This window comes from Phlebotomus argentipes, unplaced genomic scaffold (assembly GCF_947086385.1).
Source record: "Phlebotomus argentipes unplaced genomic scaffold, Phlebotomus argentipes genome assembly contig_6, whole genome shotgun sequence".
Lineage (NCBI taxonomy): Eukaryota > Metazoa > Arthropoda > Insecta > Diptera > Psychodidae > Phlebotomus > Phlebotomus argentipes.
In genome coordinates, this window is record NW_026776145.1 from 376,303 (window position 1) to 399,508 (window position 23,206).

Genomic DNA, 23,206 nt, shown 5'->3' on the forward strand with positions numbered 1-23,206 from the left:
ATTACATATGCATGTGATACCGAGTAAAAGAGAATTTTCGCGCGCACTTGCTAATAAATTATATATTCAAATATCAAACATACATACATACATGGCGAAGAAAACATATTATGTATAGTGAATGAAAACTATGCAAAAGCGATGCACTTTTATATTATTTATTCAATGCGATAAAGACCTGTAATTAACATGTCTCATGCTTTTAAGACGTGATCAAAAATTGTTAACTTAATACACTAATCAATTAATATAGTATTTTCAACACGACATACATAATTCATGGCAGATTTTTATTATCTCCTTGGCACGGATCAATATAAGTTCATCCTGAAAGTAATTTCACTATCCACCAGTACACTCTCTGGCATACCATTCTCCCCGGGGATCACGATTGCACGCGAAAAATGATAAGACAGTGAAATTCAAGACTTTCTCCCCGCATCTTTACCTCCTTTTTAGAAATTCTCAATGGCACTTGCGCGGTCACTCTGCCGAACAGAAGATTGTATCTAAAAGAGATCTAGAGCTCTAAAGAAGCTCTTCACCTGCGAAAGATACAGAGATTAGCTCCACGTTTCGCGCTTTTTTCTTCTTCACTAGAATTGTAAGACTGAAATTTTAATATGTTGCTACTTTTCGTATGCATAAATTAGCAGTTTTAGATGCTGAAATTTCTTAGGAAAGGTAAAAAAAAACCGAGGTAAAAGAAATTATCACACATTTCAGTGCTTTCCAAATGAGAGGAAGTAATTTTCTCTTTCTCACCTACACTTAAAGAGTGAGACATAATTTAAATATTTGTCGTGCTAAATGTCATCAACTAAATCATCAATGCTAACAAAAATGACGCAAGTTAAGAAATTCTTTCATTATACTGTTTGAATTTATGATCAAACACAATAAGTAACTTTCGCAGCAAAAAGCATTGATTGATGAAAAATATGCCGAAGGGAGCAATTTTCAATTTAACATCCATTTCCTCTCTTGAAATTAATCCTAATTATTCATCCGAAAAATTAAAGAACATCAATTTACAAGTGGAAACGACGTTCCTAAATAATTCAGGGAGAATTCTTAAATATTTCTAATGATCACCAAGAACCCTGGGGGTTATGCTTTGAGCTCTGCTCAACCGACACCTCTTGTCATCTTTGGAATTCTCCCATAGAAAGAATTCACCCGTGATAAACCATAGATGATGATAATGAGGAAAAAATTACACAAAGGGCCCTATTGCAGCGATCAGTACGGTCACAAATTAATATGTATTTGAGAGACCATGTAAGAAGATTTACACGTGCATTTGAACACAAACCACGAAAATTTGATTATCTCCAGTGAGAGAGATCACACAAGAGGAGAAAATCGCTTCGACCATTCAATTTCGATGGTGAAATTATCCTTATGTAATGGGTCAATAGTCAAATGATTTTCTTACGCTCAAGTTCATCGACTAAAAGAAGGTGGGGAAGAGTTACATCTCAATGCTGAGGACATGAACTTCTCATGTGAGACACGCCACTGGTCTCGTTTCATTATAGCATCAAAGAGAAGTGTTAAAGAGATTTTTATAGTGGTGAGAGACCTTCACCTTCTTTCCTCACCGTGGTCAGGATAAAAAGATCGAGAGATGTTGGATGGATGAGAAAAAGCAACATTCGAACAAGAGACGAAAAAAACATATTTTTAGTGTCTTCCATTCATAACAATAAATTAAATGGTTCATTGAAAGTTGTAAAAGTCGATGAATAAAATGGAATTTGTATATTAGTTACAGCTCACATAAGAAATTTTTTAGATTTGAATGTGATCACCACAAGTGAGATCAATGCTGGGAGGAATTTTTATGTGTTGAATACTCATTTCATAAATAGACAAATCATAATTATTGTGAATATGTGTAGAGATGAAATGATAAATTAATCATTGTCACGGTACAATAGCCGAAAAGAGTAGTAAAAATACTTCCAATTGACTATAATAATTTTAACCATTCATCTTGATCGCATTTTTGATGTCATTATTGACCTAAACTAAATACATAAATGAATTAAGTTCTAATTAAGAGTGGTACATTGGAAATTAATCTCGTGCCGATGTGAATGTGTTTCTTCTTTCATGTGTCTCTTTATTTTATTTCTTTGCTAAGTGAAAAATTGTCTATGAGAAAAAGAAGTGCAGAGTATATTTAAATTAATTATGTGAGAAATCCTTTCATTTTTATAATCATATGCTGGAATCGTTAAACTTTTTATTGGCCTTAATTACATTTGGTTTATTATTCTGAAAATGTCTCAATTTTTTAACTCATGAATTATATCTTTCTCTCGCATTTTTACTAATGAATTGCCTAGAGATCTTTTATTCGAAATGAAAAGCATATCACAATGCGAGTCTTGTGTGGCGAATATACACAAGCTACATATATATGTATGTATGTTTTAAAAGAAAGAGCGACAAATTTTAACCTTTCTGCACATTTATTATTCAAAATTATCTCTCTTTCACTGACACAAAGTGAAAGATCAACGCACGAAAAAAAAGTTTTATTGGACCAACTATTGGAACAAGAAAAGTTTCTGAAAGTGAATAAAGGGGGTCAGTTTTCAATTTCAGTTCCTGCAACAAAAATCTCTACACACGTTTGAGATATGGTAAAAAGAAACGCCTCATAATGTGGAAAGGAAATGAATATCGAATAAATTGCCCCATTAGGCCACGACTACATACAGAGACTTAAGAACATATTTAAGGAGAATGCACAAAAAAGCTCGCTGGCGCATTAAAACCTTGCAACTATACGCCTTTTTCTGCTTCATTCATCATCAATGTGCTCTTTTTGTTGTGTGACATATCTTGAGAAGTCACAGAGTGATTTGTAACATCTCGTTAAATGCAACACAAAACCGCACACACATCTCAGAATGTGTAACAAACTTTCTATCGGGCACTTTTTCCACAGCTAACATCAAAGCTAATCGTCATGCGCATGAACCTCTTTTGTTATTTACTGCATTTTCGAGACCATTTCTTAATAGGAAATAATCAGTTTAAATTTTTATTCATTGTTCCAGTGTGACAATAAACCGGCTGTATCGCCATAGTATTCTTCACAATATAATATAAAATCTTCGAATGGGGGTGATTTGTAAACACGATGAGAGACAATAGCATTATTGTTTCCAAACAACACCCAACAATCTTTCTGCGGTGCACCAACAAATTGCGATTAGGGTCTCCATTCCATAAAATGCTTATGAGGCATTCCACTTTGTCTCTGTCGCAGGTCGTCTTCCTTTATGTATTGCAATAATTAAATGGGAAGGAAGGCGGTTAAAGCAATGAGAGGAACGCGATTGCAAGATTCACCCAGAATTTCACCGACTGCCATTAAAATATATGTATACAGTACGATACAATTTTATATGCAATTTGTATTGCAGTGACATTTTGCGCGAAAAGAGAAATTGGGAACTCAAGACTCCTCTAAGGAGAGGCACGTTCCATCTCAAAATATTTTCATGTGCACCTCATTTCGGGACAGAGCTGTGACATAAAGAGATTGGAAAATAAAGTTTTCTATTATTAGGATAAGAAATACCTATGCGTGTATATTAATATTGGCAATGATATTATTAGGGAATTTCGAAATATTTTAGTAATACCCGGAGACTTTTTACAATTTTCAATTCCGTATCTGAATCTCTCGTCTTGAGCTTCGATCTTTGACAGTGCCAATCGCGTGTGTTTTGAATCACCAAGTTGGATATGCAGCAGCTTCATCTGGTTCACCTACATTCCTCCCGTTGAGGAGGCCACACTCAATAGCTGGGATCTAACGCGCCAAATTGTATGGCATCGCGCGAAGACGGCTGATCCACGCACTCAAAAGAACTCCCTGAGCCAAGTGTTATCAGGCGGTGGGCATCTCCGTAAGATCGCTCACTCTCTTAAGTGGCTAGATGTGAGATGCGCTCTGCTAGTCAAAGTTATTTATTATAGCATTACCGATCAATGGATGATAATTGCTCTCATTGTAAGCAAGTCTCTGCCATGGCTTCTGTTGGATATATCTCACAATTGCAAATTGAAGATGGTTTTGACTCGTTTCCACCTTGGTTTCCACCTATTCGTCAGGTACACTATCATTTTATATCCAACTCCTCTGAGGCAACGTACTTCGCATGCAATTCCACATGCACTTCACCTCCATATTCACCCATGAGTGGCTTTTTGAGACATTTTCCAAACTATTTGATGTGATCATTATCGGGTTAGACAACCCACCATAGTTGCCCTCTTTTCCGTCCCATATCATTCTATTCTTCCGCCAGAACAATATCGATCATCAAAGGTATGATTCCCACAGAGAGATTAGGAAAACCATACATCATCACTGAAATATTAGTTGGGCTCACACCATTATTCCCAGCATAATATTTAGGGCAACCAAAGAATTACAGGCGGCATATCTTGTGCGGAAGGAAATTTAATACTTCCATGCCGGGTGAGATAGTTAAATTAGTTATTGCCAATTAATTGCTCGAACTCCAACTGACACATGGACAAAAGCGTGAAATTACCACTAGACATTTATTGCAATTCCAGCAGAGATTTTTATTTAGGTATCTCATACTGATTGATAGTTTTCAATTTGCTGTTGGGAGGCATATTTTTTCACATAACTATGTAATAGCGGGGATGCAGAGTTGATAGTCTTCTAGATGATTGATACCTTTCCATCTGATATATCTCAGTCAATTTATCTGACCGCGTTGTGAGTTTCTGACAAATGATTAGTTTACATTTTTTCATAATGCATCCATTGTACCTCATAGTATCATCATATGTTAAAATAATTACGCACTCAAAAAATCAATTATATTATTTTAACCAATAATGCTTTTATTTAATTTATTGAATACATTTATATTTTTAATTTCCTGGATACGAAAATTTCCTGGACTCTTCTTATTTAAAAGTGAAAGTGATTGTGTCTTTTCTCTATACATTATCTGTAACAACACAAACATTAAATGAAGTAAAACAATTTTTTTATTTTAATTATACATAGCTCTTTAGATAACTTCAGTAGTAATGTAAATCTTAGTGATCCTGATTTTTATTGCAGACACTTCCATAACAGAATTCTTTTTTCAAACCTTCTGTAAGAAGTCTATATTGTTGGACTGATACAATTACTGATACAGTGAAAGATTGTAAGAGTGCATATAACCCAGTTTTTATTAATTCTTTTATTCTTGCGAGTGTACACACATTTCTTGCACACAATATAAATAGCTGGTACCGTAATTCTATATCCAACAGATTGAGCGAACGATGCGCCAAGGAGGCACAGGTATGAGAGTGAACAGCACGACACAAGAATATTCGCCAATGCATATATGTTCATTGGTGAAATAAGGCGATGTTGACGAGTGATATGTAAGAAATGCAATCCGGGAAAATGTCTTTTGCTTTTCTTTCCACCTTGCTGTATTTTCTCTTTTTGCCAACATAGCATTTTTCCAGCCTATGCAATACAGTGAGAAAGCATCAATGTTGTAACTTCGTGTGGTACTTTACTGTTGATAATTATTCACTGAGTGGATTGTCATAATTACATTACTAAATATTGCCATATAATTTCCCTATTTACATCGCACAAGCTGTCTTGCAAGTTCTATCGTTCAAATTAAAACACATCATCTCATAGTATTATGCTGATGATGATGGTGAAAGTGCGAAAGTAGGGCAAAGTTGTAATGTGTACGAGGAAGATATGATGTAAAATGGTGAAAAAGACACAATTATTTAAAGTGGTAATTGAGGTATTTAGTGGTAGAATGTTAAGCACATTGTATTCAATTGTCCCAAATCAAATATCTTCTCGTCAGATCTCGATTTTCAATTAAAAATACGTTAGATTTTCGACACATGGCTAAATAGAGCTAAACTTTACAATACATTGCATTGGAAAGTCTGTCATCTCGGTATTTCGCTTCGATTCCCTCTCATTTGGTGTATTTTTTACTTGCCATCCGTCCATTTCTTTCATTTCATTTGTATCAAAGCAAAAATGATGAAGAACACACGAAGAAGAGAAGAAAAGCACGCGGAAGAAAAAAGGCCTCTTCATCACATCGTGATCAATGGTGATGGATGATTGTAGCTAATGTGTAGCTCAATTTACTTAGCATTTATTTATGTGTATTTTCATCACGTCCGAATTTAATTTGCTAAAAAATAATCGGATCAATTGTCGGACTTGTGCGAATTTCTCACTCAAACCTCGTGTGGAATTAAATCAATTTAAATTGCAATCAATTAAGCCGTTCAGCATTTCCCAGTGAAGAAAGTTGATCAATTTTTTACTACGGCTTTTTTTATTCCTCGTCATTCCATCTCTGGATGATTGAACCAGACGCACTGCCCTATTCAATAGCAGTTGAATTTCCCTTTTGCTACCTCGTACATCGTGTCGCACATACCTTTACGGATGCTACCGGAACCGAAGGTAGCATTTTTGACTGATTCCAAGATCATAGAAGCGAAAGCCGTTACAAGAAATCACTACGAGACACATTTTTCCGTGAGGTGCCACACTTGGAGAGGTGAAAAAGAACATCCAAATCAATTTTAATTTGACCTGGGTGAGCATCTTCAGATTTTTTCGTCTTCACCTTCTTTAGCCACGGATGGTGTATCCGTAGCTAATTTTCCACTCTATATCATTTCACGTCTGGGGCTTCTTACTTCCATCGGCAAATTGAATAATAAAAGCGGGTAAGACAGAAAATCGAAATGAGAGAAGCCTTTCAACTTTGCAGAATGCAAGAACTCCGTATTGAGGAGAAAGGAAAACTATCAGAAAGAAGTTTTAAAACTGTAATGAATATAAATTATGTAATATTGGCGCTTCTCAGAATCTATTGAAAAAAATTCGGACTCAAATCCATCAAATTAATCAATAATTAATATTTTAGCTAATGTGCAATGGAATGATCACTTCCATTACTCTCCTTATAACTTTACAGCAATTAAATTGAAATTTTTGAAGACCATCAGGCGAGAGAGAGTTAAAAAGTAACAATGCGAGTATAAGAAGGAGCAAGGCGAGGTAAAAAATATCCGTTGGCATTTTTTAACCATTCTCTGACTTTTGTGATTCCTCAATAATGTTCCATTTAATTAAAAAATGTTTTGAAGGATGAATTGTGGATATTTTCAGGGATTCCATTAATAGCATCTCTCTCCTCTGTTCAATTGAGCATTCCTTTCCATCTCCACCGTCAGGAATCCCAACGAAATTATAATCAAATCAAATATGACTTTGATGAGTTTTGATTCATCGAAGCCACTTTTTTCAATGCCCATCCGCCATCCTCTTTAATCTCAATTCCCATATATTCAGATGGGAGAGCCAAAGTTTATTTTTTCACTCGTGATTGACGCCTCTGATTTAACTCAGTGCCGGTGAGTCGAGGTTAATTTCCCACTCAAGGCAAACCCCAGATATTCAACAATACGCAACTATGCCCAGAGAGGTGAAAGAAAGTCCTTATCTTTGAATGAAAAATTGCCCCTCTTTGGTATGAAATAGAAGAATATTGTGAGTGATTTGATGTATAAATAATTACCACGCAAAATAATTCAACTTTTTCTGCCAGTTGCCCCTTTTTCAATAACGATTGCTTCTTCATTTTCCGACAATTTGGAACGACTTTCCTCCATTGGTGTTCTTCTGCCACTGATTATTGCACCAATAAAAGAAGTCTATATTTGGACACTGCGTGCATGCTTAATTACACCGAATATTTCACGAATTTTATTGCGGCAATTTAAAAGAAAACTTGAATGCACTCATAAACCAAATACATGCTTAATCAGTACTTAAGACTACAACTCATTTGGTAATGTAATTGGATATTTAACACTTTTCTAGAGATAATTCACTCTATGTTTCTGATGATTCCAGTATTATTCGCAAAAATCATTTTATTTTAATTGTTCACTACACAAGTTATATCGTTATTTGATAGACAAAGAATGTACATAATGGTCAAATTTCTTCATATTAGAAAAAAAACAACGAAAGTTGAACAGCTAATACGATTTTTCCATTTCTTCTTTCTAAGATAAACGAAATTTTTAACTCATTTATATAATCGCACTGTATTTAATTTGTATTGCATACAAAATATTTCATTTTCCCTTTGGAGGATTTACATCTTGATTGCAATATGTATGCAGTACCTGTACATAGCTAATTAGAAAAAAGTCATTCATTCAATCAGTCGTCCGTCCGCTATCAAACACATAATTATGTGTGATGAATACTGATAAAAATCTGATAAAAAGAGTGGTTAAATCAGAGACATGTAGATTTACATTTACAATAGAAAACATCTAATAATTATGCATAATTACTCTCTAACTCCCATCCACACAAATCGACTCAATTACGCGCAATTAATCACCAATGCGAACATAGGAAGCACAATGAAAGCATCTCAGCATATATACAGACAAATTATATATATCTATTTATATATTGATAAACAATATCAAAGTGAATTGAGATGAAATTTACCGTACATGTTCGAGAGCATCTTAAACCGATATACATTTCTCTCAACTGTGAAATTCATATTTGCTGAAATAAATAATCCGTTACACCTCTAATACCACTTTTCTTGCCTTCCCAATCACTCTCTTGTGGGGAAATCTCCCCAAGTTGTGTGGCCTTCTCTCTTTCTCAATTAAAACATTTAATTCGCAATTCCATTCATTATTCCTTTTCCTAATGGAGAAATGCTAAGAGTTTTTCATCTAAACTTGACATGCTAGAGCGATTTTTTAAATTTTCCGTCGTTTCGCCAATTTAGCAGTCAGAAAAATCTTAATCTGAATGCCTCAAGTTGCCACGGAGATAAGCCTAGAATTGGCCACTCATGGTGTCATATCGATCGACAATGTCAACAGGAGGGTTGTGATAAAAAAAAAACGTGAGTTGTGTTGATAATTGAATTCCTTTTGGCTGGACAATAGAAGTTGGTGCACTCTCGAGTAAGTGTATTTTTATCAATTGGCAATTACAAGGGAACAAGAAGCAATGTCGTAAAATAATGACAAACCTGCTGCTTCCTAAGATGACGCTGACGAAGAAGACGACCAAGACCATGAAGCGGCAGAAGAAGTTATGTTGGTTTTGTTGGATGGTTCTGTATCAGTAGGTTAATGGAACACCGTTCTCGCCATATGAGTGTATCCACATCTCTCTCGCTCTCTCACTTGGTGGAGCACCACCAGGTAAACGCTTTGTTGAGGAGAGTCTTGATTTTGAGCTCGGGCGCGCGCCAACAGAATCACACACATTTTTTCACTTCTTTTATACACTCTCTCAGCCACTATCTCTTCCCGAGAAAAGAGAGAATCACACTCTCGAGGCCACTCTCCATTTGCCCATGGCTTGGTTTGCTTCTCATGTGACTCCGAAGAAGGTTGTATGGTATACATCAACTCGATCATCCATCCCAAGAGCTACACGGATGGTAGAGCTGGCATTGGCCATTCAGTTGTACCACGAACGGCGATCGAGTAGTGTGCATCCATCCTCTGGCGCACTGTTGTGCCTCCTCAACTAAATCCGGATTATATGTTGGTTAACAAACACGTTCTCCGCGTCTCGTTGCTCGATGATAAAACGGTCTTTAGTGCACACACTCAGCTTTTCCCATTTGGATTCCGACTTCGTGAACGGGATTACGGGTTTAGCGCTTCTTGTCGCACATCTCACCCCAGACTTTTCCATCATCTTCGCGCCCTACTGTTGATTGTCTGCAAGAGGAAAGCCACAAGGACAAACGATTAGGACACGCTCAGTGAAGGTGTCTGCAAAATAAGTTCACAGTGATCAAGTGATGTGCTTTAGGGAGTGATGCAATGACCATGCCAAAGGATTATAATAGAGCCTTAGGATTAAACTCCTGCCTCTGGAAGCAAAACAATTGATCCAATTGATCATTAAGAGGTATTTGGAGGTGAAAGAAGTTGTTGTGAGAGCGAGAGATAAAAAAGACGGCAAAAGAAAGTGGTAAAGTGGTAATTTTTCATTCAAGTTCATTTCCCGAATACTCAATGACACACTTTCCCAATTCACTGGGTTGCTTTTAGACGCAGATGGGATCCCCGATACCCGGTGTTTAATTAGCAATTGTGAAACAATTAATTTAATTATTCGTACACCATACACACCTAAGAGTGCTCGGTCTGCATCACAACATAAGATCGGCTCTTTATTTGGCGCACAAAACATGATCTTCACTGACCGCTCCGTCATCGGTCAATGAAAGCCGATCTCCGCTCTCGAGTATTTCTCGAAAAATTGGGAAATGGTTAAAAACAGTTTTAGAAACAAGTCGCAGAAATATCTTTTGTGTAGCTCTTCTCCAATATTTCTCATTTCTCTTAATATGCGAATTTCTTGAAATATTTGACCTACTTCCAGCGTGCAGGTGCTAAAAGCTCAGCCACACACGATAAAAGTGCGTTGAAGAGTGGTTATTTTTTTCCAGTGATTAGTGTATCACGAGAATTTCAATTATTTCCCTTATCACGGAAATTCCCACAATGAAAATGAAAGCAACAATGCTCGTGTTCTGGACCATAGGGTTGACAACATACGCACATTCTTGTGAAAATGTATTAAATTTCTCAGTCATCCCGTACCATTCAGTTACCTATTACGTGTGACATACAGCATAAAAAATGAAATTCTCGAGCAATCTAAAAATATTAAACGACACATGGCTTCACAATAATATTTAATTGAATAGCGGGATCCTGTACGAGCGCATGCAACATTAACACAAAAGCTAGAATAATTAAATTAAAGTAATCTGTTTTGAGGAACTTCTATTCGAAAATTAAAGGATTTTGTTAAAGAACTCGTTCAGCTACCCGACAAAATTGACACTATAGCATTTCTCACATTCTTCTTTACAGATACGACAACGAACAAAAGTGGGACGCTCACAACGAATAGACGTTACATCATATCCAGAATAGGTTCCTAAGAATTCCTAGTCTAAGAGGAATTAGTGGAAGCTTTTTCGGATATATCGGGAGTCAAAATCGACTCAAGGGATTTGAGGCAGGATTTGAGGATTCCAGGTGCAAATAATGGGTTGGCGAACGCGACAAGTGCTCGCGGTTTTGGCAATTGTATTAGGAACACTACAGGTGAGTTGAATATAATTTTCCCCTTCTGTTAATTGACGCTGAAGTGAACAGTAATATTGCTTGCACAATTTCTTCATGGTATCTCATCCTTTCGGTAAATCACATGTGCCCCTCAACTATATGCTAAATAAAGTGTTTAATTATATTGAAGAATTCCCTCTATGGGCAGTGCCTATCATTCAAGTCAATGAACAGATGATGGTATTCCGACTCAGCGACCACCTTCTTCTATCTCTAAAACTCTTTTTTCTCCCTCCATCGTATTTAAGTGAATTAGCAAATTATTTTATAAGATGCGCAATTTTTTCCAATGTTCTTTCTCCTTCAGAGAACTTACTCATTTGAAACATTGTTTAGCGGTGATTTTCTTCATCTACCACTATCATTATCATTAACTAATGTTTTTAACACGTTTTTCTCTTGCGCCCCAACTTTCCATCTCCCTCTCTAATTGTGACCTGCATTTAAACTTCTTTTCCTGCCACAAAATGGATTATATTAAGTATTAATCTTCATGTCGCCGGTGCCCATTCGTTCTCTCTCTCTCTCTCTGTCTGTCTGTTTCTCGGCGCAAAAACGCGTACATTTACTGAATGAACTACAGTGGAAAGCCCAGGTGGAAAAAAATGAGCGCCTAAAATTAATTTACATATCCATCGACTAATTTCCAATGTTATTTATATCGTTGGTCTTTTTTACCTGCCTGGTTTTTATCTCACGAGTGTACATCTGTGATTGCCACCATCAATCAACGGTTACAGCGTCTTTCAGATATGGGCAAAATTTCCTTCACCATGACTTCTGTATGCCTCTCATCTCATGTGAATACATATTGCGCGAGTCCGTTTGCGTGTCTGCGCCATATAAATGCAATTTGCGGCGTGTAAAAATAAAAGCAGCACAGATAGAAGTATATTTGCGCGCGATTTAATTGTACACTCAAGTAAAACACAAATCGACTTTCAGACCGTTATCACACTTGGGAATTTTTAGTTCTTTTTCAACCAATGCTTGGCCAATAAAAAATTCACAAATTCTTGCCAATTTTCTTATTTGGTAAGAAGTTGCATTTTCATGACTCCCACTGGCGAAAGCAAGTGAAAAGACAATCAAATTATGTTATAATTAAATTGTATGACCGGAAAACCCAAAAATAATGCCACAAATTTAGTCTACCGGATAATACACCTACGTCTCGGCCTCTCTCGCCCTTGTGGACTCAAAGTCTAAACTACTTCCAATATGAAATCGAGATAATTGTTTCACACGAAAGCATCCAGAATCTGCAATTTCTCCACGCAGCTCGGAGGCACAAAATCACCTTGAATATCCAATTATGCGTTATTGGAATTTTGCGGTGGGATTTTTCATTACATCTCTTTGGTATGACAAGCTGATTTTGATGATTTTGGGTCATGACATGAACTTGGAAAATTCCACATAGTCCAATCTGTGCATCGAAAGTTCTTAGGCGATCGTTTTCAAGCACACAATTTGCAACAAATTGATTTTCCGCATACTTTCACCCATTCGAGCATCTTGGAAAGTGTTATTCACTAGTGGTCTACATTTTGATAAATAGACTGAATTTAATTGCCATCACCAATTCGGTGATCTTGTGATCTCCTTTGATGATTTATTTCATTTCTCATTCGCCTCCTTGCAGAATACACACGGTGATGTAGACTCGGCAGCATTGCCACTGGAACACAGAGCAGTCTACGGACCACCAGCTCCATCAGCCATCTACGGGACACCGGGTCTGATTAATCCAGGCAACAATGATGTGACAGACGATCCCTGGCCATTGTCCTCCTCCAACGATAGCCCTCAAATAAAGCATTTACAGGTGCAATGCGAGAAGACTCATATGAGGGTCAACATTGAGTTCGATCGGCCGTTCTACGGCATGATCTTCTCAAAGGGCTTCTACAGTGATTCCCATTGCGTTCATCTGAAGCCGGGCACAGGTCACCTCAGTGCCACCTTTGAAATCTTCCTCAACAGCTGTGGCATGTCAAGTTCAGCAAATCACAATGCCGGTGCTTACGGAGGTCCTACTCCATCTGGCAGCTACGTCGAGAACACAATCATCATTCAATACGACCCATATGTCCAAGAAGTGTGGGATCAGGTAATTCCTTTTGTGAATTTCAATCAATCTGATAATTTAACAACTTGGTGTATTCTAGGCGCGCAAACTGCGGTGCACATGGTATGATTTCTACGAGAAAGCTGTGACGTTCCGACCTTTCCAAGTAGATATGCTCCATGCGGTCACAGCCAACTTCTTGGGCGACAACCTACAGTGTTGGATGCAGATACAGGTTGGCAAAGGTCCATGGGCCTCCGAAGTGTCTGGAATTGTGAAGATCGGTCAGACCATGACCATGGTGCTGGCGATCAAGGACGATGAAAACAAATTCGACATGCTGGTGCGCAATTGTGTAGCCCACGACGGCAAGAGAGCTCCTATCCAACTTGTGGATCAACACGGCTGCGTAGTGCGACCGAAGATCATGAGCAAATTCCAGAAGATCAAAAACTTTGGCCCATCCGCCAGCGTCGTGTCCTTCGCCTATTTCCAGGCTTTCAAGTTCCCCGACTCCATGAATGTCCACTTCCAGTGTGTGATCCAGGTGTGTCGCTACAACTGTCCCGAGCCCAAGTGCGGTCACCATGGCGGACTCGGTGGGTATGAGCATCATGTTCCTGGCGCTGGAATTAGCGGAGAATATGGTGTTCCAGGTCTGGGTGACTACGCGGGTGCCCTCGGCGGTGAGTACGGTCTTCCACCGGCCTTCCCCGATCCACGACACCCTGCCGACGCCTCCGGAGCCTATTCTGAGAATCAGGCGGACGTCATCCCTCCACCACAAGCTCAAACCGGTCCCCAGAGTGGCCCTCAACAGCAACAGGGCAGTGTCAATGAGGGTGTAAGTGCACAACAGCCCGACATAAACCAGCAAGAGCCAAATGTGAGTCAGAATGATATCAACCTGCCCCCACCACCACCGCCTGGTCACTCCGGATACAGCACGGTTAAGAGGAAAGATGACCACGTGGACGCCGGCGGAAATCTGGTCACGCTAGGAGGCCGACCGCGCAGTGTTGAGAATCTTGATGATCTTCGTGGGGTACGAAGACGGCGCGAAACAATGGACGTGGTGATCACGCCACGCATTTACAAGAGGGAAGCCCAGGAGATGACGGACGTCAACACGAGTCGCATCATCCAAGTCGTTGCCCCAGGTGATGTAAACTTCGCCCTCAATAGCGCGCCTGGCAATGAAACCGTGGTGATCCAGTCCGCACGCTCTGTCGATCCAGAGACAATTTGCATGTCCGTGCCCAGCTTCGTTGGAGGCCTCGTCATGCTGTTACTAGTCCTGGCGGTCGCATCCTTAGTGGCTGCCTTCCTTTTCGTCCGCGTGCGCCACTTCGACCGTAAATCTGCGGCTACAGCATATGTGTCGGAATTTGTGAAAGTCAACTAAATCATTTCTGCCTCCAAGCATCAATCATTCCTTCACATTGATTCTTACATATTTTGTATAGATGGACTATATGACGAGACGAGACTAAAATAGTAATTTTTGATATACTATACAATGTACACGATAAATTCAATTCACAATTATTTCAGAGACACTCTTCGAAAGACCACAGTAAGTTTATGAAAAAAAGATGAGAGACAAGCGATTGAATGGAATGCTGTTATACCAAATTGTGATTGATTTCTTGAGAACTGTTGTAGATGAAAGTGACTTTTCACTAAGTTTTCTTCCTTACGAATGAGACAATTTAAAAATAATATTCACGCTGTAGTTCTACTTGCAATACAAACAGAAAGTTATATTCTCTGTTCCTTTTGTCGAATGCGAAACACATTTAGCCAAATGAATGGCTAGATCTGTTTTCTCCTCTAGGACTGCTCTATATACATTATCCTAGATCCTAGACTCAATGGTAAAAATATTATGATCTACACGGCCTAATTGTGTGGAAAAGAGAGACTTTTCAATGTTGAGAAGTATTTTGTAAAGAAGAAAACTAAATCATGCACATTCCATTTCTACATTTTAAAACTCTTAATTATAAATAAAGTATAAATTATTTAAATTATTTTTTAACCCACACTTCACCATACTTCCTACTAAAAACTACATCTCGAACCACTCTTTTCACATCACATTTCTGGCATTATTTTAATTATTATCATTGAATTTAGCGAAATGCAAATAAATGATTAAAATTTTGTAATATAAGCTTTTTATAAGGTAAAGATCGCCCTAATTTTGTGTATTATTTATTTTATGGTAATTTTGAACCACACACACACCCCAAACCTGCATTTTTTTTTTTAAATATAATTCTGTGTATCAAATAGCAAAAAGGTCTATGCTATCCACACGTTAAGACACCCTCTCTCTCTCTTTACCTTACTTAATATTAAAGAGAAATTGAAGGAAAAAACGACTATTTTAAAAGATAAAAAACGTAGATGGATAAATGTAAAATAAATTCAAATATAAAATGACAAAATAAGATGAAAATAAATTTAATGTAATTGTAAGCATCACTGTCTCTTTTCTCTCTGCACGATCACTTACCTACGAGCTCGCGAAAATGCTCCACTGATCCTACTTCCACACTTGACTCAGTGACTTTCACTTGCGCCTTCTCCACAGAATTGGTCTCATTCACCTCTACTTCCCTCTTCTTCTTGCCCTTTGTCTTTATCTTTCGTCGCACAGAGTTTCCCAGCCGAGATGTCGCCATGATCTTCGAGACGCGTGAGCTCTCCAGCCACCGTGAATTCCACGATTCAGCCTGCAATAAAAACCATCGGCATTCATCAGGGAATATATGTATGCCCAGCAGCAAGATCGTCTCTCCACAATTTCGAAAAAAGTTATGATGATGGAGAAATGAATTAAAAGGAAATATCGCGAGATGTAACTTAGTGGAGCATGCAAATTAATGACTGCAACTAATTTCATTACAAACATCTGCCTAATTACATTATTAAAAGTTATTTCCTAGTGAGAATAAAATGAAAAGTAATCAAAATTTTTAGAATTCTATACCTATACAGAGATGCAAAATTTTAGTGCAAAAATTAGAATAACTTTTGCCGCTCATTCAGATTTCTTGAGTTTTGCTCTGACATTGAACAACACTTTAGAGTCTCATAATTTATATTATTCTTTATTATTCTTCCAAAATTTCATTAAAGCGATAGATCTAACAATTTGCAGATTTTTGGATACCATCACCACAATATTTACGTCCTATTTATCATAATGATAAAATATTAGAGATTAAATAATTTAATTTCAAACAACTTTTATGCGTGTAATTTCATTTCAATTTTAAAACTACCTTACTGCCTTTTGAAGGTGAACTCTTCTCCCCGATGAGCTGAGACAGCGGAAGGTTGTCTTCGTCGCTTGAGTCACTCAACTCGAGAATTTCTTCCTCGGGTTCTGTTTTATTCTGCGTGTCTGATTCCCCCTTCAACTCCACATTCTCCTGATGCTCCTCCAAAATATCCGTACACTCAATTTCAATACAATCGTCATTCAGATCATCATCCGACTTTTCTTCTTCAGAGATAGATTTTTTCGTTTCAGCCACAGCCTCAATTTTCTCTTCGGTGATCGCTTTTTCCTGCTTCTCATCTTCAGCAGTCTCCACGAGCTTATTCTCTTCCACTTGTTGAGGTTTTTCTGACATTACCGCTTCAAGATTTTCATCATCCTCATGTATTGTCAGCTCCAGTTCATCAACAACTTCACCATCTTCAAGAGGTTCATCTGTTTTGTGTTCTCTTGCATCTGGATCCTTCGGAGAACACAATTCCTTTTCTATCACCGCTGGAGTGTCTACAATTTCCTCTTTCTTTGCAATCCTCTTCTCAGAAGCCTCTTCGTCTGTGTCACTGGAGATACAGAAAGTTTCTGGACTCGCAACAATTGGAAGAACGTCTGGTGATGTGCTTCTGTCTCTCGCATGTTCCAGATTAGTATACTGCACTTGTACTCCTGGATTTTTCACTTCAATCACCAAGTTTGATGAACCAATTTTAGATCCTTCCTTGGTATCCTGTGACTTATTTCTCCAATTTCGCTTCAATTTTATACGTCTTTCAGTGGCCAAATTTGATTCTTCAACAATCTGGCTCTTCTCGATGCCATTCCTACTCAGATTCTTGTCCTTTTCCTTTGATTTAATTACCCCTGGAACAGTACTTTTGACTACATGAATTGTTCTTACATTAGAACTCTTCTCTGAATTACGACTGCTAGATGCATTGGAAGCAGCACTCTTCTGCATAGATTGTATTGAAGATTGCGGAGTTGGTTTTATGTTAGGTGGCTCATCTGCAACGTCTTCCTCGTCGGATTCTTTTATTTCAATCTTTGTCACTGGCTCCAAAGCTAATTGGGATCTTATAGCTCTCGCTCGTGCTTGAAGCTCAAGAAGTTCCAATACAGAATATTCTTTCTTCTCTTCAGTCTCTTTGTCGTTTGTATCTGTCTTTGCTCGTCGTTTAGCAATACCCTTCGGTCGTTCATCCTCTGATGAGATCTCATCCAGTGAAATGTGCTCTTCAATGGGCCTCACAGACTCCTCGTCTGAAGATTCAGTATCCGTAGGGCATTTCGTAGCGTTAATGATCGACAACAGCCGCTTCTTTGACATGCCAAGTACTTCATTGAGGCATTGTTCCTGTATCTTCTCGATGGGTTTATTTTGCAAGAACTCAGGAGCTATTGCCTTGATTGATTTGGGCTTTAGACACTGGAATGCTTGCTTAATCAGCTCCACTCGGTCATCCACATAACCAGAAAGTGGAAGAATATCAACTGGTTCCAATTTTATCTTTGCTTTATCCATTGTCTGCTTTGCCTGTGATGGTCTGCTGGTGGTACTTTTATGCTTCTGAGAGGGCATTTTAGTTATGAATAAGTCACGAGAAACGCACCAAACAAGAAAGTTTTCACCAACAAATACAATTCTATACTTGACGTTCCGATATAACCCTACATTTTTGTTTACATCTGACGCGGCCGAAATACTCCGAAACCCGGGTATCAAAGAAAGAAAAAAAATACTTTTTTACAGAATTTTATTATTCTTTGCCAACGATCCTACCATGTTCATCTAGATTTTCACGGTGAATATGGAGACAATCAAGTATTTTGCTGCTAATCTCTCCTGACGTTGAAAGCACTTACTTAGCCTTGTTCGCCAAAGAACCCAAATCCGCAATACACTTGTTGAGGAGTTCTTTCTCTTGATCAGGCGTGATAGATTTCATCACGTTATTGACCACCCAGTTCACCATGTGCTTCTGCTGGATGCGCCTGTGAACATTCTGAACCTCCAACTGGAAATCCAAACGCCGCTTGACCTGGAAACCATTGAAATTTGTTGAATTCCTGGATACTCCATTATTTCGCCATTTATCCTCACCTCATTGTAGACCGTCATGAGTCTTTCGCGGTAGGTAGCCTCCAACTGAAGACCAATATTCTCTTTCTTGGCCTGCATCAAAAGAGTCTGTCCCTCAGCTGACCATTGGGACTTCTTCTCTTCCTGGATGCTGTCCTCATACATCTTCAATTCATTGACTCTTCCCTCGTTCCACTCTGCCTCGAAGCTGTCGATTTCCTTGTCGAGGTATGCTGCAATTTTCGGTCCAAATTTCTTAACAAACACCGTAATCAGGATGGCATACGCGAGACCGTTGTAATATTCATGTTCCATCACATAGATCTCCTTGGAGCAAAGATAAGTAAGCAGACCCACGCCGAAGCTGTAAGGGCCAGTGACGCCTGTTTTGTTGTAGAAGAATTGGAACCTGGAAAATGCACGAGGAAATTGTAGTCTGTTGGAAATTGGTGTACACCGACTGGACTCACCATTCTTCCGGAATGAATCCCATACGAACTTTTCCGGGAAATTCCTGACGCACAGGACGATGGAAGGTTTGTTCGCCCGCTGCCGTAGCGGTGGCAGATCCCGCCACAGAAGTCACCAGTGGCCTCTGGGCAGCTGAAAAAAGTGTTTTTGCCAGGCTTAAACTATTTTCTCACACCCTCAGAGTGATTACATAAACATTCTGTCACATTTTCATTTCGTTTTCCAGCTGATTCCATGCATTCGTCCCATGCACTACAGTGCCTACATACATCATTTTCTATCAAATCACATAAATATTTAATATTTACCTCGCAGGAGAGCCATTCGCGACAACATTTTGCGATTTTATTACTTCTAATTTCCCAATGAGAATGGCCGCACCACAAACACTTGACAGCTCGAATTTCGGAATGTCCGGAAAGAAGAGGGTTTCTGATTTCAGAGCTTTCTGAAAGTTTCGGAGAGAGTAGGAAAAGGGAAATGTTCGCTTTTTGAAACAACAAATATATAGTAATCAGGATGCTAGAAAAGCAATAAATTTTCATTTTACAAGACAATTTATAAAAAGGCATGAATGCAAATTCAACAAATCAAGAAATCATAATATGTATTGTGTTCTTCAGAGTCTCTACGTCTCAGATTACATTAATACAAGACATATAAGATAAACACAAGATAAACATTATTATTGTAGTCTTTCTGAAGATCTTTTTACATTTTGTGCAATTTTTATTGAATTCAATTCATTGAATAAAAATTGGACATAAAGCTTAAAAACGAGAACGAAGAAATCATTCTTGAAATTCCCGATAATTTTTCTTGGAAGGGGAAACAAACATAACCCAAAGTAGTGCTTTCAATTGTCAATTTATTTTCACACAATGGAAATTAGAGAAAATTTACTACATCGGTGCAATTTTATTGAAAGTGTACAAAAGAGGATCAAACAAATTCATAGCGATCTAATTAAACATGAAAACTGTGTGCCAACGTGTGACAGGTGTTTGGAAAACACAAATGATTTTTCATTCATCAAAAATCAACTTATCTTGATAACGAGAAGGATAAATATTACGCTGAAGGATGCAGCTCACAGAAGTGTAAAGAAAACATTTGTTGACATCCTGACTACAGATGAGGGGGAAGTTCATTCTAAGTATTCTTCAACATTTGTCTCTGTTGGGGATTCTGAGGAAAGCAGTAATAAAAAAATAGATGATCTGCTGATGACTGCTGATGGGAAAAGTGGAAAAATGGAAAGAACATGTACTGAGAGCCCTAAAATATTTGAGTGCAACTTGTGTCACCGGATGTGGCCGAAGAAAAGTAGCCTTGTTTTGCATATGAAAAGACATTTTAGCACAAGACAGAAATCTGTACCCTACAAGACCAGAAAAATTCCAGAACTCGAAGAAAAACAATGTCCCTTCTGCAATAGAATATACAAGAGAAAGCACGAGTGCAGATGGGGAGGAATGAAAACTTCAAGTACTTACAACTGTGCATACTGTCCGGAAATCTTTACCACATTTGAAAAAATTATTCGTCACCATAAACTTCAGCATCCGGGAAAATTACGTCCTTTCTCCCCGTTTCAGTGCGAAATCTGTGGCTCCTTTGCTACTCGTATTTCAGATTTGAGACGCCACATGTTTAGCCACACAGAGATTCGTCCCTTTGATTGTGAACTATGTGAGAAAAAATATCGCACGAAAAGTGAATTGGAGGAGCATCAAAGAAGACATATCCCAAAGTCTGAAAGAGATGACAAGTACCAGTGCGAATTGTGCCAGAAGAAATATATCTCCAGATCATCCCTCACCAATCATAAGCGGTTCCAACATTCAGTAGAGAAAAGATACTTTCCCTGCACCTTTTGTGGTCTGAAATTCATCAGCGAATCTTCTCTACGCAGGCATCAATCATCTCACGAAGGAGAACCTCCTCGAGCTCACAAATGCGAAGAATGTGGGAGGATATTTGAGAAACTGAAATATTTCAACCATCACCGCAAAATTCGTCACAATATCCTCACTGATTTGATGTTGACCCAAAAACCTAAACCGAAATAATTTCCTATGAGTGCTAGGGCCGAGCTGATGAACGACGAGAGCATCATGGACTTTCAGCGCCAGCGAGTGTTGGAAATCACCGCCAAGATGGGCATCCGCAGCACCTTCGGGCATCTGATCCGACTGCAGAACGCCAAGGAGTTCCTGCAGGCCGTGGAAGAGGAGCAACACTCCACTGTGAATGTGCACATCTTCGAGAACACCATGCCGGCGTGTCAGCGGCTCATCCAGTGCCTGGAGGAGCTGGCCAAGAAAATGCCCACTGTAAAGTTCTGCAATATTCTCAGCATCAACGCAACAGTGAGTCTTAAGTTCCGCAATGCGGCAACTTTGTGCATCTGGTGAGCAAGCTGGGCGATGAGTTCTGCTTGTCAACTTCCGATAGAGCGCGGAATCCTAGTTTTTCCATAAGTGCAAGTGTGTACTTTTGAATATTTCCCGCCATTGTGTTGGAAAAATTTGGAATCACTGGAATTATATTGGAAACATTGGAAAGATCATAACCTGAATTTTTATTTACATTTACATCTGTCAGTTTTCTGTTGTGCTATCATGGAAATTGAAGAAAATCCACTAAAAGGGTGTAATTTTATTCGGAACTTATGTCAAAGGATCGCAGATATTCACAGTGAAGTTCTCGAACATGAAAACTCCTTTCCAAAGTGCGAGATTTGCTCAGAAAACACAAATGAATTTTCCTTCATCAAGAATCAACTTTTTCTCATAGTAAGGATTCATTTTCAACCGAAGGACGAAGCAAATCGAATTGAAGAGAAATCTGAAGATATAGCTGCAGCCGTGGCTGTAGCTGATGTAGATAGACAATATGAAATCACTAAGGAAGAAACAAGAGTTTCCATCGAAGATTCTTCTGACTTTTCTCCTGATGTCATGAATGAACATGAATTTCACCTGCACAAGGATCTGTCCGATTATGATAGAATCAATTGTGAAAGGGAGCTAAGTGATTGCTTATTGACGACTCCTGGAAAAACAAAGGCAGAAAGAAAACACATTCCTGAGAAGCAGGAGATAGTGGACCCTGCAAAAAATTATCAATGTGAATACTGTAATAAAATATGCGCGCAGAAATGCAGTCTTATCTTGCATATGAAGACTCATTGCCGCAGTATGGATATCATGAGGCGAAAGACCAAACCTGTGCGTTCATCAAAAACATTTAAGCAATCCCTTAATGACCAGACAGTTGATAAGCAAAAGTGTCCTTTTTGTCACAGAATCTACAAGAGGAAACATGAATGCAGATTGATAGAACCAAAAGTTCCCAATGTTTTCTCATGCACACATTGCCCTGAGACTTTCTCGACTTATCCAAAAATCTACCATCATCACAAGACTCAGCATCCGGACAAGCCAAAACCCTTGTCGCCATTCCAGTGCGATATATGCGGAGCTTTCGCATTGCGCTTGTACGCTCTCAAGCGACACATGCTGGTGCACACAGATTACGCGCCTTTCGCCTGCGAGATTTGCCAAAAGAGATTCCGTACTCGCCAAAAATTAACTGAACATCAGCGGAAACACATCCCAAAATCCGAGAGAGACGACAAATATAAATGCAACATTTGTCAGAAAAAGTTCACCTTTAGACAATCCCTAAAAAAGCATGAACGTCTTCAACATACAAACAATAGAAAGCTCTTTCCGTGCAATATTTGCGGAGGAAAATTCATCAGCGAGACGTCACTGCAGAAGCATCAAACGACTCACGAGGGAGAAGCTCCAAGGAATCATAAGTGCGATCAGTGTGGGAGGATTTTTGAAAAACTCAAATATTTCAATCATCATCGTAAAATTCGTCATAACATCTTCACTGATTTAATGTTAAACCCAAAGCCGAAGAAGAAGAAGTAATTATACAGGAGAAATCATAAAAGTATATGTGGATATGTTTATGTTAATCTTTATAGGAATATAAAGTTTATGTTGTTTATGTA

The 23,206-nt window shown here is 38.5% G+C and overlaps 6 protein-coding genes across 9 annotated transcripts in view; 4 read left to right on the top strand and 2 right to left on the bottom strand.

Moving 5' to 3' along the window:
* The window catches only part of LOC132258399 (uncharacterized), a 28,068-nt gene extending 9,761 nt beyond the window's left edge, over window positions 1–18,307 (bottom strand). The window contains exons 1-4 of one of the 4 annotated variants that reach the window (XR_009468278.1): window positions 16,630–18,307; window positions 15,858–16,077; window positions 9,138–9,840; window positions 528–545 (exon numbers count right to left, since the gene is read on the bottom strand). Coding sequence is in view for 2 of the 4 variants with exons in the window: in XM_059755727.1 (XP_059611710.1) it covers window positions 9,827–9,840; window positions 15,858–16,077; window positions 16,630–18,204 (1,809 nt within the window). In the remaining 2 variants the exon portion in view is untranslated. Of the gene's footprint in view, window positions 1–527; window positions 546–8,172; window positions 9,841–15,857; window positions 16,078–16,629 lie in introns of those variants that run through there. The other 3 variants (XR_009468277.1, XM_059755727.1, XM_059755742.1) reach the window with 3 other exon arrangements.
* On the top strand, window positions 11,185–14,741 carry LOC132257084 (uncharacterized). The gene is made up of 4 exons (XM_059753815.1): window positions 11,185–11,244; window positions 12,827–13,378; window positions 13,437–14,180; window positions 14,232–14,741. The coding sequence occupies exons 1-4, from the start codon at window positions 11,185–11,187 to the stop codon at window positions 14,739–14,741; spliced, it is 1,866 nt and encodes a 621-aa protein (XP_059609798.1).
* Window positions 18,308–18,362: 55 nt separating the features above from the next.
* On the bottom strand, window positions 18,363–19,599 carry LOC132258512 (ATP synthase subunit b, mitochondrial). Its single transcript, XM_059755846.1, has 4 exons — window positions 19,485–19,599; window positions 19,176–19,308; window positions 18,727–19,114; window positions 18,363–18,664 (listed from the first exon to the last, which is right to left on the bottom strand). The coding sequence occupies exons 1-4, from the start codon at window positions 19,510–19,512 to the stop codon at window positions 18,485–18,487; spliced, it is 729 nt and encodes a 242-aa protein (XP_059611829.1). The 5' UTR covers window positions 19,513–19,599; the 3' UTR covers window positions 18,363–18,484.
* A 381-nt stretch (window positions 19,600–19,980) lies between these two features.
* On the top strand, window positions 19,981–21,267 carry LOC132258490 (zinc finger protein 420-like). The gene has a single exon (XM_059755824.1). It carries the CDS (start codon window positions 20,058–20,060, stop codon window positions 21,246–21,248), a length of 1,191 nt encoding a protein of 396 aa, XP_059611807.1. The 5' UTR covers window positions 19,981–20,057; the 3' UTR covers window positions 21,249–21,267.
* Window positions 21,267–21,737, top strand: LOC132258522 (phosducin-like protein). The gene has a single exon (XM_059755856.1). It carries the CDS (start codon window positions 21,276–21,278, stop codon window positions 21,591–21,593), a length of 318 nt encoding a protein of 105 aa, XP_059611839.1. The 5' UTR covers window positions 21,267–21,275; the 3' UTR covers window positions 21,594–21,737.
* A 34-nt stretch (window positions 21,738–21,771) lies between these two features.
* LOC132258463 (zinc finger and SCAN domain-containing protein 12-like) lies at window positions 21,772–23,206 on the top strand. The gene is made up of 2 exons (XM_059755794.1): window positions 21,772–21,910; window positions 21,976–23,206. The coding sequence occupies exons 1-2, from the start codon at window positions 21,892–21,894 to the stop codon at window positions 23,121–23,123; spliced, it is 1,167 nt and encodes a 388-aa protein (XP_059611777.1). The 5' UTR covers window positions 21,772–21,891; the 3' UTR covers window positions 23,124–23,206.

Coding starts and splice junctions, on each gene's coding strand:
- LOC132258490 (XM_059755824.1), top strand. CDS start 20,058: ATGGAAATTAGAGAAAATTTACTACATCGGTGCAATTTTATTGAAAGT.
- LOC132258522 (XM_059755856.1), top strand. CDS start 21,276: ATGAACGACGAGAGCATCATGGACTTTCAGCGCCAGCGAGTGTTGGAA.
- LOC132257084 (XM_059753815.1), top strand. CDS start 11,185: ATGGGTTGGCGAACGCGACAAGTGCTCGCGGTTTTGGCAATTGTATTA. Junction 11,245..12,826: donor TTGTATTAGGAACACTACAG/GTGAGTTGAATA, acceptor TTTGATAAATAG/ACTGAATTTAATTGCCATCA. Junction 14,181..14,231: donor AGGGCAGTGTCAATGAGGGT/GTAAGTGCACAA, acceptor AATGTGAGTCAG/AATGATATCAACCTGCCCCC.
- LOC132258512 (XM_059755846.1), bottom strand. CDS start 19,512: ATGTTGTCGCGAATGGCTCTCCTGCGAG. Junction 19,309..19,484: donor GCGAATGGCTCTCCTGCGAG/GTAAATATTAAA, acceptor CACTTTTTTCAG/CTGCCCAGAGGCCACTGGTG. Junction 19,115..19,175: donor GGATTCATTCCGGAAGAATG/GTGAGTCCAGTC, acceptor TGCATTTTCCAG/GTTCCAATTCTTCTACAACA.